Source organism: Haemorhous mexicanus, chromosome 1 (genome assembly GCF_027477595.1).
Source record: "Haemorhous mexicanus isolate bHaeMex1 chromosome 1, bHaeMex1.pri, whole genome shotgun sequence".
NCBI classification, from domain to species: domain Eukaryota; kingdom Metazoa; phylum Chordata; class Aves; order Passeriformes; family Fringillidae; genus Haemorhous; species Haemorhous mexicanus.
The window spans coordinates 152861292-152878555 of NC_082341.1; the positions used below are offsets into that span (position 1 = coordinate 152861292).

General features: G+C 41.4%; 1 protein-coding gene across 1 annotated transcript in view; it reads right to left on the reverse strand.

The window, feature by feature from the left end:
• Positions 1–17264, reverse strand: part of COL22A1 (collagen type XXII alpha 1 chain) — a 221117-nt gene that overhangs the window by 128597 nt on the left and 75256 nt on the right. The window contains exons 10-11 of the mRNA XM_059867554.1: positions 14908–14961; positions 14099–14134 (exon numbers count right to left, since the gene is read on the reverse strand). Of these exons, the coding sequence (XP_059723537.1) occupies positions 14099–14134; positions 14908–14961 (90 nt within the window). The remainder of the gene's footprint in view (positions 1–14098; positions 14135–14907; positions 14962–17264) is intronic.

The window sequence follows — 17264 nt, forward strand, 5'->3', positions numbered from 1 at the left end:
TGAAAAGTATCTGTCCTGTATATGCAAATTAAAGTCTTTACAATCACATTTCTTGCTAACTGAACCTGCACAAAGCACTCCAAAATTTGCAGTGCAGCTGGTGGTAAAAAGCAGTTCTGCTCTATTGGAACGGCTCTCTAATGAGATAGAAAACCCATCAAATAGAAAACGTGATTTTTGAGGAAATAATTTGCTCTAAGAGATCAATATTACTTGAAGGAACTGTTGTTCCATGGCAAAGTATGTCACACAGGTAGGAGAACAATTTGTGTCTTTTCTATGCAGAGTAAAAGGAGTTTGCATAAGGTCTTCTTAATTAGCTTCCTCTCTTGCCGTTTTTTTTTTTTCCTGCCATGAAATAGCAACTGCTTGGCAAAGCTGAACAAATTAATCCTAGGAGCAGTCAATAAGTTTGAAGCACGGTGCTCGCAGAAATATTCATGCAGGACAGGAGAGTATCCATCAGCTTTTCCAGTTTTTCTCCAAGGAGAAAACTGCACAGGACCTAGACTCTAGAGACGAGTTTAACATCCCCTGGGGAACCACCACTGGAAATGCTACAGAATGGGAAGAACTCCTACTTCTGCCCCTTCTGCTGACTTCCAGTAGAATCATTAAGAGCAGAAAACACCTCCCATGTCAAGTCCAACCATTTACCCAGCATGGTCAAGTCCACCACTAAACCACATCTGCATGTTTTTTCAACACTTCTAGGGATGGTGATTCCTTAACTTCCCTGGGCAGCCTGTTCCATTTGCTTGACCATTTAAAATTGCAAGCTTTGTGTAAATATGAAAAAGAAAAAGCAGAGGAAAGGAGCACAGGGCAGTGGAATAACTGCCAGGCAGACACTGTCTGCAAATGCTCTGGGATGAAACACACTGGGACAACAGGTAAGCTCTGGCAGCTGGCACTCAGCCCTGGGTAACAAAAGTCCATCACATTCTTTGCATAAAGGCCAGACGTGGTTGTGCTACTGAGAGGGATTAAAATAATCCTGTATTCCCGCAGATTGGCTGCACTCCCAGCTTCAACACAATGGGAATCAGGTGGTGACATGTGACCCACACGTAGCTGTTTATGCCATGCAATCCTCTTGTCACCTATCTGTTTTGTGAATATCTGAAATTCAAAGGCTGTCCTTTTATGGAGAAGCACCAGGACCACGATAAGAAGGTAACAAGAACTTGGGAAATGAGAAGCATCAGCAAAAGAAGAGGCTACTGATAAAGAGGGGAACTGACTATAGCTTTTAAGGCATCTTCCCTCAGGTTTAGCCTGTACTTTCTGGAGTAGTTTTAGATGGGGTGGCCTTTTGCTTTTTTGGTCAATAGTTTTGTGGAGAAAAACTTGAATGTGCAGGTAATGGTACCTGTGAGGTATTTTGCAGTAACAAGTACGGCATTTGCAACAAACAAGCTTGGCTTAGGAAGTTCTTAAAAAATGAAATACTGCAAGCTCTGAGGATACAGCACTAGAAAAGTCACTCTGAAAACTCCATCCTTCATTCCTCAAAGAATCGATAACAATTCTGCAAGAAAGAAAATTAAGAAGGCTTTCCGAGCCATACTGAAAACAAAAAATTTAACCAGAATTCAGTAAAAAGGATATAATTTTGAATTTCTTTGTATTTGCTTTTAAATGGAAGCATTCAGAGCCCCACAATGGATACAAAGGAAGGGGTAACCACTGCCTCTGTTCTTCCAAGGACTCTCAGAGCAGGGCTCATGTAGGCACATGGGCTGTCCAGACTCAATGGACTGAAGGAAATGCCACATCATGAGGAATTTCAAAGCACAGGCAACTCTGAGCTGCTTCAGACAGAAGATTGGGGTGATGAAGAATAAAAATGCTCCTCTTGGCTTCAGCCAAAAAAAAAAAAAAAAAAAAAAAAAGGTGATCTGGGTAAGGACAGACACACTCAGAGAGGTTCCTTAGTTAGTTTGTGTACATCAGCAGAATTATTCCATTTCTATATTTGAAGAAGGATGTCTTCCTGGTACACCAGCATCCTGTGATTTACCAGACCATGCCAGCTCCAGGTTAGTGATCCCTCCATACTCACCATATGCACATGTACCTTAATTTGTTGTGGGTCATGCAAAAATTCACCTCACTTGGGTTACAGTGAGCCCCACTACCCCACAGTTTATGGAATACCCTATGTTTATGGTCACTGACCAAATTATATCCACATTTGCCATGGTGAACCCCAACCAGCAGCCAATCCCCAGGCAGCCTCTCTCTCCCTCCCCCACCAGTGGGATCAGGGAGAGAATCAGAAGAGTAAAAGCTGGAAAACTCATGGGTGGAGTAAAAGACAGTTTAATAGGGGAAAGCAAAAGCCAAGCACACAACCAAATCAAAACAAGAGGAAAATTCCCTGCTTCCCATGGGCAGGCAGGTGTTCTGCCATCTCCAGGAGAGCGGGGCCCCATCACAGGTAATGGTTACTTGGGAAGACAAACACCATCACTGCAAATGTCCCCCCTTCCTCCTTCCTTCCCTCACTTTGTACACTGAGTTTGATGTCACGTGGTCTGGAATATCCCTTTGGTCAGTTTGGGTCACCTGTCCTGGTTGTGTCTCTTCCCAAGCTCCCCTGCACCCCCCGTTTCCTCCCCAATGTGTCCATACAAAAAGCAGAAAAGGCCTTGACTCTGTGTGGGCCCTGCTCAGCAATAACAAAAACATCTCTGTACTATCAGCACAAATCCAAAACACAGCCCCATATCATCCAGCATGAAGAAAATTAACTCCACCCCAGCCAAAAACCAGTACAAGATCCCATGTTGATCCTGCTGTGTCTGAGTGGAGATAATGATGAAATTACTGAAAAAATAACCTTAATTGCTAGATGATTTATTTCATCAGAGTGGGAAAAACTAGTGCAGAGATTTTGCCATATCCAACCTCATAATAATTTTTTTCTGAAGAGACCTAAAACAGAGAAGGAAGGAATCTGCAGGTATAAGGAGAGATGTAGAGATAGAACAATTCAGTATTACCTGATCCTTGAGAGACATCAGAAGCACATAAAGGAAAAATTCCTCAGTGATGTTTTTAAGCAATCCACTCAAATTTAAATGGTTTTCTTTCCTCTATTTGCAGCTCCTCAAGCAGCTGCCAAGTTTACAAATATTTCTTCTAACTTGAGAACAGCTGTGGCCTATAATCACATATTTTATTTGCAACTCTGGGTTGCGGCCTATGTTAATGAAAATAGAGCAAGCTAAACAAAAAAATAAAATGGGGAAAAGTCAGTCCGAAACACATGGTTAGATTCTCATTTGCCTGTCAAATTCAAATGAATCACCAGTCTCTTCCTTCAGCATACAGACCAGACAACAGAAGACAGATCATTCTAAGGTCAGTTCCATACATTTTATTTATCTTCCAAACTGCTTTACATCTTACTTTTTCATTAGAAAAGCGACACTTTTCTAATCCTGGTATGAAATTAAAATTTATAACCCTGTCACTGGAAGTGTTTTTGGGAGACCTGCAAAATATCTGCCAAGCAGAACCCCACGAATCACACACTCAGCGTGTTGGCAGCTGCACAAACTGGGGGGTCTAGAGCCAAAGTAGGAGAAAAAATATCAAGATTTGAAGAGAAACAAAAAAACTGGGCAAGATGAAATGGAAACAGAAGTAAAATTGAACTGTGGAGTGGTGGCACTAACCCAACGTCACCACTTCACCACTCCCCTCCTTTGTTAATTAACTTCACAGCATCCCTGTGAAATGAGAAGGGGGTTACAGCGACTGTAATATTGCTGTCACCTCACAAGGGTGATCAGTCAGAGGTACAGCAAAGCAGAGGACAGACAAAAGGTCCCAGAGTGTGGGGCAAAGACAGAAACTCACTCCAGATTTCCTGTGACCCAGGTCAGTGCCTTAACCATACATTTATTATTTCTCCTGGCTCTTTGACCTGCATCTACCTTGGCAGCTTGATGTTCATGAAGAATAAATGAGGAGATGATGGGTAGCTGTCCTACTGCTGATCCATGGTTGCACACTGAATTGTTAGCAGTGTTTGATGAGTCACACAAAGTGGGAAAATGAAAGAGATGTTGAGTGGGGTCTTCAGGTTCAAATGTCTTAGAATACTTCCAAGAGACTTCACGGTCTGGAAGAATGCAATATCTTTCTCTTCAGGGTTTCTCCATTCAAGGGAACAAACCAATGACATAATAAATATTTTATTGAAATATACTTTAAATTTAGAGGTGGGGTGCTTTTGAGGGTTTTTTCTTAGAGAGGCGGGGCAAAGATCATGGCTTCATTAAAAGCCAGGGATGATCTGCAGATCAGCTGAGAGGCAAAGCTTCAGTGGATGTATGTCACCTAGCTCTATTTTCAAAAGCTGCTGACCAGACAGGCAGCACAAATGACTGCCTTTCCTCAGTCCCCAGATGCAGGATTCTATTCACTTAATAATCCTAAAGCCCTGTTAATATCTTGGCAAATTTGACACCAAAGTGGCCTAATCTTCTGCTTCCACATAAAATAAGACATTCATCTCAACTTGGACTTTGCTGAAGTAAAGAAGAAGAAAGAAATGAAGGAAATCTCTTCTGGGTCTTCATGTTATATTCTGATATAATAAACAGAATTTGAATGTGGATATGATACACAGGGGTCAGTAGAAGTCATAGGTTCTGCCAGACTATCAGGAAATCCAGCCCAGTGCAAACAACTGTTTAAATGATAACCATTTGTGGATTTTATATTTCAAATGTACAAGAGATTTTATTTAATCCATTACATAGAATTCAATTTTTCCCAAAAGGTACTTTCCCACAAGATATTAATTTTCAAAAGCTTTCTAACCCCTTGCATCTTATCACAAATGTTATGAACGCCCCGCCATGAGACCAGAAGGGTCCTTCTGACCCTCCATTTTATGATCACAGTTCTTCTGGAGAGACCAGATGTCCCATTTTTCAGAGATTCCAACAGATATCTTTCTCTCAAGAAACCTGATACTCCAGATTTTCATAAAAACAAGTAAAGCAACAGCTGGGTTGTAGCTAATTTGACACATGGTCACCTCTGAGCTTGGTACTGCAGGAGAAAAGATGCATCACAGCTCACTCATGTGGCACAGCTCTACAGTCATCAGGGTCAGCGTAGAGTTCAGAATAACACCGAAACATCGTAAAGACATCAAAGTTGTCACTGGTGCCTGGAATCCTGTCCATCAGCCTCATATTATTTGCTTTCCCACCATGACACTGCTTTACTTCCTAAGTAGGTGATTGCTGAGAGACTGGGGTGGTCAGACACCCCTGATAGCTCCTGAACTTCTGCTTCATCTCCAACCCAGGCTGAGCCAAGTGGAGAATGTAAATAAAGAAAGAAACTCTGCAGCAGAGAGCACAGGGAGTACAAGAGGGAGCACTTCTGTTTGAAATACTCCTGTTCAACAGTTGCTGAAATGTTCAAATTAAGAAACAGTCAAGAGTTTGCAGAGCTATTTATGATTGAACATAATGAATAGGAGGCAAAATATAATTGGAAACAATCAGTACTATAATCCCACTGCACAGAGGAATAACCCAACAAATATACTGGACTACAATGAGTTGGGTTTGCAGAAGTAGGACTAATAGATCCCAAAAGTTCCTTTTTTCTTGTTTGCATGATTGGGGCAAGAGGGTCTTCAATTAAAGACACATTTCCTAGAAACCTTAAAATATGAAAAACATAACTCCGCTCCAGAAACTTCTTTGCCTTGAAGCACAAGCTGATGCTCCTTACCAGCACCTGACATTACTCAAGACCAGACAAACAGCTTGCCAAGTACCAGAGGGAAGTGTTCATTGAAACAGAAAAATATTCCAGTCATGTATCATGGCATTGACAAATTAAAGTTCTTTCATCTATAAAAAGTACACAGAAAATGGTTCTGGTCTTTTGACACATACTGGTTTATACTTTTTCTTGCAAGAATAATCTATAAAATCCACTTGCTCTGCTTCTGGGAAGTTTCTGATGCTTCAGATCTCCCCATAACCCTTAACAATTTCAGTAGGTCCAAGAAGAGCTCGTTAGGGCAGAGGAGTAATGCATCACAGCGCTCCAAACTCTGGTGTTGTTCTGCTCTTATCCATCTTCTGCTACTGATATTCCATATTCACCCCTTAGTCTATCTTCTGGTACCTTCCTGAAACATGTACAAAGCTTTTCCTCAGGATTAACTGCATCTAGTCCATGATTCCTCTCCTCCTTGAAGAGTTCCTCCCTTTAAATCTCTCCCTGCTTATCAAATTTGCCAAATCACTGATAATTCTTCTCACTGTTCTTTTAGAGCAATATTTCTCCACACCTCTCTTTAAATGTCACACCCAAACTGAAGAGAACCTTTGCCTAAAGCCTTGTCACCACCTACTTATAACTTGCAGTGATGCACTGCTGTTCACTGCCAAACACACCTGAGGCTGCTCAGTCAAGTCTTTGCCAAAGCTGTAAATCTCTTTGATCTAGCCAGACACAGGGTTTGGAACTAGATGATCTTTAAAGTCCCTTCCAACCCAAATTATATTTTTTTATTTTATGCTATTTCTTTATGATGTGGTGCTGCTACCCAGGTCTTTTTCATCTCAGAGGTTATGACAAAGGTCATGATCCTTCTTCCCATTTTACTTGGAAACAGGTATGGGAAGGGGAAAAGGGATCTTCTTCAGACCCAGTGACAAGGACAGAAAAAAAACCAGTCTCCAGAGACCCAAACCTCCCAACACCAAATGTATCAGATATCCTTGAATTAACAATCATTAAGGGTCCACACACAGCTTCAGCAGGAAAACAAACTTTTATAATGAAAAATCCTCACATTTTCCTCATCTGGCACTTAGTACTACAAGTACAGTTTTTACTCAGCAGGGTCTGAGACCCAAAACACCATCTTCCTGCCAATGCCACAGAGAGAAGGGCTTGTGGGCTTTGGGAGACACAAAATCTCAAGGTAGTGCTTAAGAAAAAGGGTGAGAGACCCAGAACAGGAAATTAAAGGTGTCCAGAGTTGCACTTGGGCAAGTCAAGAACAGCACAAAATCCAGCGCTGCCCTGTCTCAGCTGCCCTTACCTGCCTCTTCACGGAACCCATGACCAAGGCATCTGCACCTTCTCAGCCATCACAAAACCAACAACAGCCCAGCAAGAGCTTTGATCAGTGGAAAGGGGAAAAGCCATCTGCTTAACTAGAGAGATTAACCAGCAGGGCGAAGGGCAGGGAATGCTTAGGATACCTTTGATGGACCAGTGTTAGCAACTTGCTTTGTCCAAGGCTTCAGCTCTCTGCGATTTTTTAGGCTACAAGCTGCTAACACCCTGCTTCAGAGGGTGTGCTCCAGACTGCTGGGAAAGCTGTTTTATTTCCCACCTAACAGGCAGATAACCCATGCCTATCCACTACAATATCACTCTCAGGAGCATCCTGCATTCCAACAAGATATATAAATTACAGAATCCATACACCCTCCCAGTTTATTTTCAGAAGAAACATGGAGCTGGCAAATCTCTCTCACATGCTTCCTTTCTCACTGCCATTGGATCTTAGCAGAGAAATCCTCTAAAGAAACAAGTGCTGGAGACTTAGCAAACTTCTGGCTGCCAGTAGATGTCATTGCATACCAGCAATGTACCAGCCAGCCAGGGGGCAATGCTGAAAAGAAATACATGTTTTCTAAGTTTATGTAAAGGGAGAAAAAAAGAAAAGGGAACCAAGTTCCTAGCAGTCTTACACTGCTGAGAATTAAGCTGTCACAATCACAATAAGTATGTGAGCTGACTTTGAGTTGTTTATTGCAATCTGCAGCTGTTATTCTGGGTCACAGAAACCCACAGAATTTATCTAAAACCCTCTAATTATGGTTAAGAAAAAGAACTGCATCAAACCATGGTTATTTAGCTCTGCAGAAAGTGCTTTAACTACAGTTAAGGGGACACAAAAATACTCAGCATGCAGACCAAAACTGGCCACATACACAAGAGGATTCAGAACATACTGAGCATGGCAGATAGTAACTTCACTAGAACTCATCTTTTGATATGAGGATTCTGAGAAGAAATCACAGATATGAAAAACTCCAGTGAACTGCATGACAGCCTTATGAAGTAGATGAGGTAATATTATACAGAAGTTTCAGTGCTGGACTGAGAGGTTAAGTGCTCTTAACCAGCACTCAGTAGCTAAGAATAGTCCCTGAGCCAAGGAACAGTTCCAGCACCAAAAAAAACCAAACCAAAAACAAACCCAAAACATATGTATAAAAATCTCTGCAGATTGTGCTTTCACTTTGCCTTACCAGGTCAGTTTTATTCACATTACCTTTTATTCTGCGATAAAATAAGAAGAACTGAGCAGTAAGAACATGAGAACTCAACCCTGAGGAGGCAATGTTTCCATAGCCACTGTCTCCAGGGAACATCAGTGACAGGGCATTGGGTTGTTTTTGTTTTTTTTTTTTTTTCTTCAAATTTCAACTTAATATTACCTCTAAACTTGGAGATGTTTTCCCATTTTGTTACTGTCAAGGAGTGCTCACTGAAGGAGCCAGCATGGATTCTGATGCACCAAGGTTCCTGCAGCCTGCTTCTGACTTAGCCTCTCTGGAGAAACCCTTCAGCTCTCCAGTCTTGAGTAAACTGGGTGGCATTTGTGAGTCTGGGGACTTGGTGACACTACCTGAACACCACAGTAGCCCAAGCAATGTCTGTAACCTCACTGGAGCATCTTCCCTGCACTGGGCTCACCATTTCAGCAATTAAAAGGACACACATCAGCTTAATTTGGAAGTTGCAGGAATAAAGACTATTTCTTGGTTCATGTAAGCTTAGGCCCCACATCATTTAAGAGCTCAGACAACACATCCTGTTATTAGAAGTTCAAGCTGGTTGCTTCCCCTCCTTTGTACTGAAGCTGTTTTCAAGCTTTCACCTCTGGTCCTTGGATCAAAAATATCGTTGCCACCCTGAGCCTTACCTGCCAGTGTGAGCTTTACCTGCCAGTAAATCACTCACACCATCCTCCTGGTCCCAAAATGCATCCCTTAAAAATACACAGATGAAAGCTCTCTTTCTCCATTGAACCAGCCTGCAGCACTTTTTTAAGGCAGAACTGCACTCATTTTCTTGTGTCCCAGGGTGCTGAATGCTGGCCAGCCCTGATCTAAAGGCACAGTGCTCATGCTAATCTGGTAAATCCTGCTGACAGCACAGTACAGGGGTAAAAAAGCAGCAGGGCTTTCAGGTCAGGCCTTTGGTATATCCAGCTGCCTTCGGGCAGACAGAGCACAGGGCTGTGTGTGGAGACACTGTATCTAACAGAGCAGATTTCACAGCTTTCCCAGAAGCCCTAAAAATGGCAATACCTCCAATTTGGAAGAGAAGGGAAGGGGAAGCAAAGCCTCTGTTAGAAGGATTTAGCGGGCAAGAGATACAGACCTGGAGGCAAAGAGGCTCTTCAGCTTAATTTTGGGGGAACAAAGACTAACTGCTCTGCTCAAGGTTATTAGAGCCAAGTTCCAAGACTGGACGTCCCACAGTCTAGCCCAGAGGCTGAACTGTCTGCCTGCTTTTCTTTTCTATGATTGGCCTTGCAATCACTGCATTTCTAATAAGCCAAGCCTCTTCAGAGGTTTTATTCTCCTTAGAAATACTATAATAGTCCTTCTGTGTTTTTATCAGTCATTAGCATGAAAAAAAACTGCTAGGAGAATATAGACTTTATCTACTAAAGTTATTTCTCATATTCATTGCTGCCTGTGTGATTATTAGCATGAAGGAAAGCACAAAAGGAAAGCCTGGATACTCTTGGAAACTCATTAGTGAGGGAAGTCCCAGTGCAAAACATAATGAAACCTTCATCCACCACCTCTGCAAAAGATGAGTGCTCGTGGTTAGAGTTTTTTCCTCTGATTAATTGGTTTCCTGTGGAAAAATCATGGTAGTGATCACTTGATCCATTTGTTTGATGACACCTTTTTCATGCTTCCTACACTTCTTCAACAGGTTTGAATAGTGTTGGTCTAAGCCCTGAACAAACTATAGAAGTTTCTGTCCCTTTCTGGGCAACAAAGGTGTTAGGAATATTCAAGAGTTGTACAAATGTCTAAGAATAGCTATCAGCAGTCAAAACAAAGGTGCAGTGAGCTCCTGGCCCATCTGCTTAAGTTCTGCTCATGGGAGAGTTCTCAAACCTGTCCTGTCACCAATTACATTTTGCAGAGCTCTACTGACATCCTGAAGCAGAGAATGTCTTTGCACTCACTAGAGGTTTACAGATGTCTCTTTCTAATTAACTCATATGCACTGTTTCAAACACAAAATTTTAACCTCCAGAACACTCTGCAAAGAGGTGTTTTAATCACTGCTGGTTGAAAAGGAAATTCATTTTTTTTATTTTAAACTTGCCATCAAGTAGCTTGGTTTGCCTTCCCTTCAGTTTTACAACAGAATAAAGAGTGAAAAATAATTTCACACTAATATCTCAATACCACTCAAAGTTTGACAGATTTTCTTCTTAATCCCCCTAAATTCATCACATTTCCAAGCACCTTCCTGCCTGCAGAAGCTTTTCACTGCTCTTGGCCTTTGGGATGCTGGAAGGGTGTCTCAGCACCACTGCTTAATGCTCAGTCCTTTGCAAGACAAAGGCAGAAGTTTTTGAGAACCTCCCCATTAAATTTTGCACGGAGACATTAGAAGGGCTGGCTCATGATGTGGATGGCTGTGCCCCAGGAATGCAGACCTCATGCTCTACAGAACTTCCCTTGTCCGACATGAATTCTCTGACTTTGATCGAGTTACTGAAAGCCCCTTTTGCTTGAATGGTCCTTAGAAATGCTCTCTAGCTGCTCCTGATGCCCTCACTCTCTCCTGCCCCTGCTCCTCTTGAATCAGTAGAGATTTGAGCTGTGAGTTATAACCCTTCCAGAATCAGGCCATCTGGTTTAGCAGATAGCCACTTGAATAACCTCCAGAACAAAGATAAAGCATTCCCTTTCATGGTGATGAGGTTACAGAACTGGATATTTACCCACTCAGAATCATCAGTTCAACAACAGAAGCATTTGCAAAAGTGAATGAACACACAGTAAAGGGACATAGATTCATAGAGCAGAAATATGACAGACTACATCTAATGTGAAAGGGATTAAGAACTCCAAGGGCTGAAAGGTGACAGTCAACAATGGAAATTTAAGATCCAATACAGAGCAGGCAATAGGTGAATCCCACCTCTCCAGGAAATCCACTTGAGAGGGATTTACAAGGGCACGTGTAGATGCATTATGGTATTTTCTTTTTTTTTATATTTGTACACAATAACTTGGCTGCATATGCATGTTTCTGTACAAAAAAAAAAAGCATCTTCCATCATTCTGAGCTATTTAGGCCTGGCAGAACATGCCAGGCTGCTGCTTGAACCATCACAGTGAGTTTCCTGGGTTTAAAAGTTACACAAGTCCTCATGTCAACATGAATTAGGTTTTTAGCCACAGCTGCTATTCTCTTGGGGTTTGCAAATAATGATGTGCTTGACATGTTATATATGCTAATACAAGCATCCTTTTGGCTTTAACTTGGTGATATAACCAAGGTGATGACCTGCAGAAGCAAGGCCAGTACCTCTCCTGTCCTTCTGGAAAAGCACAGGATTTTCCCTCTGACAAATGCCTCAGACCTTACATAAATGCCATACAAACAGTACTTGGCAACAGCATGGTCTGACAGGTGTTTGGCACGGGCACAGCTGGAGAGCAGGACTATAATAAGGGGGTGATTTTAATCTTGTCATCTCGGTCTTTTCAAAGGTGAGACCACTTTGTTACACCAACATTTAGGAGGTGAGCCTCGTCCTTTTAAAGGATCCCACAGCACATGCATGGCAACAACCACACGGACTGCAGCTGTTAGCTAAGTCCAGCATCTCTGATCCAGCTTTCCAGCACTGGATCATACCCATATAAATCAAGGAAACAAACCTGTAACAGCCAAAGTGAGAAAGAAACAAGAATTCCTGCTTTTGCAGCCATTGTGGAGCAGCAGGCAAACAAAGGAGACATAAGAATCCTCTCCTTCAGATGTTCTTCTCTCTGGGAAGGTTTTGATTTCATAGGTTATTCTACTTTGATGGTAAATGGCATTGCAGGCACTTCCAGCCTTGCTCCCTGTGGTTCTGGCTATTTCTTGGGCACTGGAACAGACTGTGCAGGGACATGGTCATGGCACCAAGCCCATCAGAGCTCAAGCATCTGGATTGTGCTCTCAGTTACACAGTTTACTTTCAGTAGTCCTGGAAGGAGCAGTGAGTTGAATTAGATGATCCATATGGATTCCTTCCAACCTGAGATAATCTATGATTTTATGATTCTATGTCCTGAGGCTCTCTTTTTAATCAAGCAGCAACATACAGCTGATAAATCTTTGCCCTGCATCAGGAACAGCACTGACAGTGTGCCATTGGGTGCACATGGGGCACAAACACCCTGGGTCCCATAAACTCTCCTTGCATAGATGAGAACAAGCTGCCTCAGCTAGCAGAGGTACCAAATAAACACAACAAGCTGACCATAAACTCAGCATCCTCCAAGCCTACACATTTCTTTGGGCACTCAATGCTGTTTGGCTACTCCAGCTGAAGAAGTTCTGCTCATACTGTGACATCTCTCTACTTTTCCTCCTCCAGACCTGCAAACCTATTTGTCTATGCATGAAAATAATACAGATGGAATGACAGTTTTCTGACATTTTTCTGCAGAGTTCAAAACAGAAGAAAACAAGAACTTGCTTCAACTACAGCACAACTAATACCAGAAACATTATGTTTCCCACCACGCTGCTGGCTCTCACCACCTGACAAACACGAGCTGGTTTCCAAAGGCTGAATCCTGAGTCTCAAAGGCTAAATAGCGTCTGCCAGCGGGAGGATTGCAGGAAAATGAATGCAGAGATGTGGGTTTTATGGCCCCCATGTTTCTAGCCTGGCTCAATAAAATTTCCTGCCATGAGCAACTGGCATTTTGATTGTAATTTCACATGATGAATTACCACTATATACAATCAATATATCATAACCATAGAAAGAGCAAATGAGAAGCTGCAATGGGCATAAATGCCATGTTCTCTCCAGTGCAGCATTCTTCCTTTCCAATCACAATCCAATATTGTTTGAAATTCTCTGAACAATTCAGTAGCCACAGATTCCCTGAAAAACATCTCAACAGATTCTTAATCTCATTTTCAATATGAACCTTGACTTCTTCCTAATACATTCGTCTCCTATCCTGCCAATCTTTTTCCATTGTTCCTTGCAACTTGAAATTTCATTTTGATCATAAGAAAAACACTCTCAACCAGGTGTGATACAGAGCTACAGAGAGAAATAGCTAATTCTCTTCTGAAGTCGAGGCATCAAGACTTTTTTTTTTTTGTACAGAATGGAAAGTTTGTAGCCAAAACTGCCTTGAAATCACCATCTTTTTAAAATGCAAATTAATCCAGTCTTGATACTTGTTTCCTACTGTTGATCACCAATGAAAGAGTTTTCCAAGATAGATAATACAGAAATTTTCAGTGGTTATTCCATATCCTCAGTTTTAACCTCCAAGTCTTATTACTCTGTCCTGCCTAATATTTGAAGTAAAAAAATATTCAGCTTTTTTCATTCCGTTTATTAATGAAAAGATCCAATTGGAAGAAAGACTATGACAGACTTCTCATAAGCCAAATTTAATCCTGCTGAAAAATTCAATAAACTCAAAATTATGCTTTCTTTCTGTTTTTCATCCTTCTGGCCAATTTCTTTTGTGCATTATTCTCCACAAACTCACTGCTGCTTACACAAAGCAAAGATTATGATTTCAATTTGATCAGATTTTCCATGCTCAGTGCACAAAGAAACTCAAAGAACACAAAGGGGAGAAAGCAATGAACACTTGTCTGCAGAAGGAGGCATAAAGGTTCCTTACAAAGATCCAACTGTGTCACATCTTTTGTATCCTATGCACTCCAAAAGCAACCTCTGAACTACAGCAGGCAACAGCAAGCAACTCATTTGTTGGACCAGTGAAGGATTAGATTTTACCTTTTCTCCTTTTTCTCCTATGCCATAGGCTTTGCCCTAGAAATGAAACAAAAAAAGAGGGGAAAATGTAAATTTGAGAACAAGGGTATCAAACAACACTACAAATACATATTTCATGTTTTCGTTGTTATGCATTCAAGATCCATCTCTTTATATATAGACATACAAGTCACTTCAAAACTACTATAGGGAAAGCAATTTTCTTTGGGCATAATTCCTTGATAATAATTCAGTGACAAATAAAACTGAAAACTTATCCCAAATTCTCTTACTGCAGCCAGAAAAACATCTTATTTTTTATTCATGGAAGAGCATGATGTTACATTTCCAAAAGCAAAGTTGCCAACAACGCTTACTGGAATGAATTTTACGTAGGGTTAAAGATTTTTTTGCCTAAAATCTCAGCCTGGCATTTGCATTAATTACAGCTGGGGGAGGCTGTGTCTTGGTCATCTGAATGTAAAAAGTCAAGAGAGATTTGCATCTTCTTTGTGTTCAATTGCCTCATATTGTCCCCTAGCAGATGTGCAGCTGTGGTAATCAAGTGCATCCAAGTTACATATTTAATGAGAAGGTCAATATTAAGTCAGTTATCAGCTGTACCCAGGGATGAAACCTCCATTTGCCCCTCTCCAGGAGAGGTCAGTGAGTGCCAGGGAGATCAAGCTCCTCCTGGGATTCAGGTCCAGCAGAGGGAACAGCTTTGAGCATGGCACACAAAGCTGTGAGCAGCTTCTCACCATGAAGGATAAAACAACAACTTACATTTTCATCTCCTTTAGCAAAATCATCAGGTATTTCTTACTTACTGACTCTCCTTTTTCTCCTCGGAGACCAGGAAGCCCTGGGATGCCTCTTTCTCCCTTGAAATAGAAAATGTGTTAATATCACATAGTTAATTCATTCCTTTCTTAGACATAGAAGGAAAGTGATGCAACAAGGGTTTGACTGAAATGGACACTTTTGGTCCCACCAGTCTCTACAGCCAAGATTTCAGCTCCTGCCCTAAGGACTGGGTGTACCTAATTGCATGTCTTGAAAGCATCCAAGTCTTCAGATTGATTTTCTCTTTTATTTTTCATATGAAAATACTGGTAGAAGCCTTTGGAGTGCACTGGCAAGGCAGAGAGTTTTCTCCTGTGAAGTACTTCAAAAGCTCTTATTTTTTATTAAGAGAGGAAATATTTGCAAAGGTACTTTGCAGAAGACCTAGAGGGTACATGCCAAAAATGTGCAAAAACTAATCGGAAAATATTGTTAAGATTTTAGAGCTTTTATTTTTGTAATCCAAACCCCTTGTTTTCAATCACACTAAATTTTCAGAATCAGCTAACCTTTCCCTTCCTCCCACAAGTGTGCAGCACACACAGTCATTATTCCTGCTTGTTCCAATGGGAGAGAGGGAAAGTGACATAGAAAAGAGACAATTGGAAAGATACAACTTATGATGGTTGGAAAAGTTATACCTGGAGAAGGACATACATAGAGAGAAAAAGAGAAAAATGGTCAATCAAAAATCAAGCAAAACTTTTTCTTCACTTTTCTCCTAAAAAGAACAGAAGTAAAAGAGATGAAGAATCAAAGAAGATCCAACATTTCATAAATATTTATCAGATACAAAACTTAAAGTGGTGCCAAACGCAGAAAGTACAGAAAAAATACTTGTAAATAATTTTCACACACTGCTCTGTACTCTCAAAACTAGAGGGAGGAGACCAGGGGAGGATATATCCACTATTTGGACTAGTTTAAGGCTATGTGCTGTGCTGCCACCAGTTCCTTCAATTCCTCCAGCACTGGGAGCTGCTGGGGAGCAGAGGACTCTGCCCAAACACCTCTGCTCAGCTCCGTCCTGATTCTCACCCAAAATGTACAAACCAGAAACGTGCTGTGCTGAGCACCCCATCTCTCACCTATCTGTGCACTGTGACTTCAGTGCAGACTTAAAATCAAGCTGAAAAAGTCTCAGACCTGGAGCAGGATCCTCTAGTACCAGAGCATCAATAAGTCTGATGACCCCTGCTCTCCCCAAATCCCCCCACATGGACCACAGCAGGATTTAATTTTGTGTCTCTATTGAATTTATCCTGATCTATGCCCCCTCAAAAAAGTGCTTAGCAGCACTAGGAACTGAAAACATTTGCCAGGATCATCCTTTATTTTCCCTAGGTGAAGAAATGTTTTTGAAAGCACAGGAAATATGAAAGTTTCTTTCTTTAACCTTTCTGCTTTGTTTTTTGCTGAAAGAAAGAAAACTCACAGAGCAGGTAGCATATATACAGAAATTATATCATGGTCAATTAAGAAGGCTGTGGTAAAATTCACAAAAATTTTTATGTGACCATCTCTTTGAAGTCACTGAAAGTACAAAGCCTTTCAAATTTGGAGGAAAAGATACATCCTGCTAGAACTTGTCTCATACACTGGACTTCACAAACTTCACAATGGCAGGTAAGACTGGTAATTTCTTTGTGGACTAAAACACATCTCACAGAGCAAGGATTTTGTCTACACTTGGATCAATAGCAGTGCTGGAAGAGAGAAGCAGCCTGTTGATCATCAGCCTAGGGCCCCAACCAGCCATCCTGGCTGCCTGCAAACAACACAGCCTGCAGAGGGACTGTGGAAGGAAAATAAATCAGACTGGGTTGTCATTAGCATCTAAAATTTGTCAATAGGACCCAGCCTCAGACATATTAGCCAGTCCTGCCACAGCTATTTCCTGCCTAGCTGTTTCCCAATCCAATTCTTCACCGTATCTCATTCCAAAACACATCAGCTGTGTCTCCATGCATTACCCTCACTTTGGCAGTGTGGGTCATTGAGGCAGAGGTGTTTATCTCCCAGAAATTTTTTCCACTTTTTGATAACTGCAAGCTCTCCTGTTTCTCCCTGCCTTTGAAAGCTTAGAAGATCACAATCACATTATCCTCATCTTTCTCTAATAAATACCAGGTGGTAATGTTGGCAAGCTGCAAATAAGCACTGAATTCCTTGCCAAGAGCAGGATTTTAGCCCAGGTAGCTCAGTAATGTTGCAGGGAGAGAGGAGGAGAGCTAAAATTAATTCTTGAACATAGAGCAAGGTCTGTGATAAGCTGGTCCTTGGCAATAGCAATGTAAGAACTGATATCAAGAGTGGTATTTGTTATTGAATCACAACATCT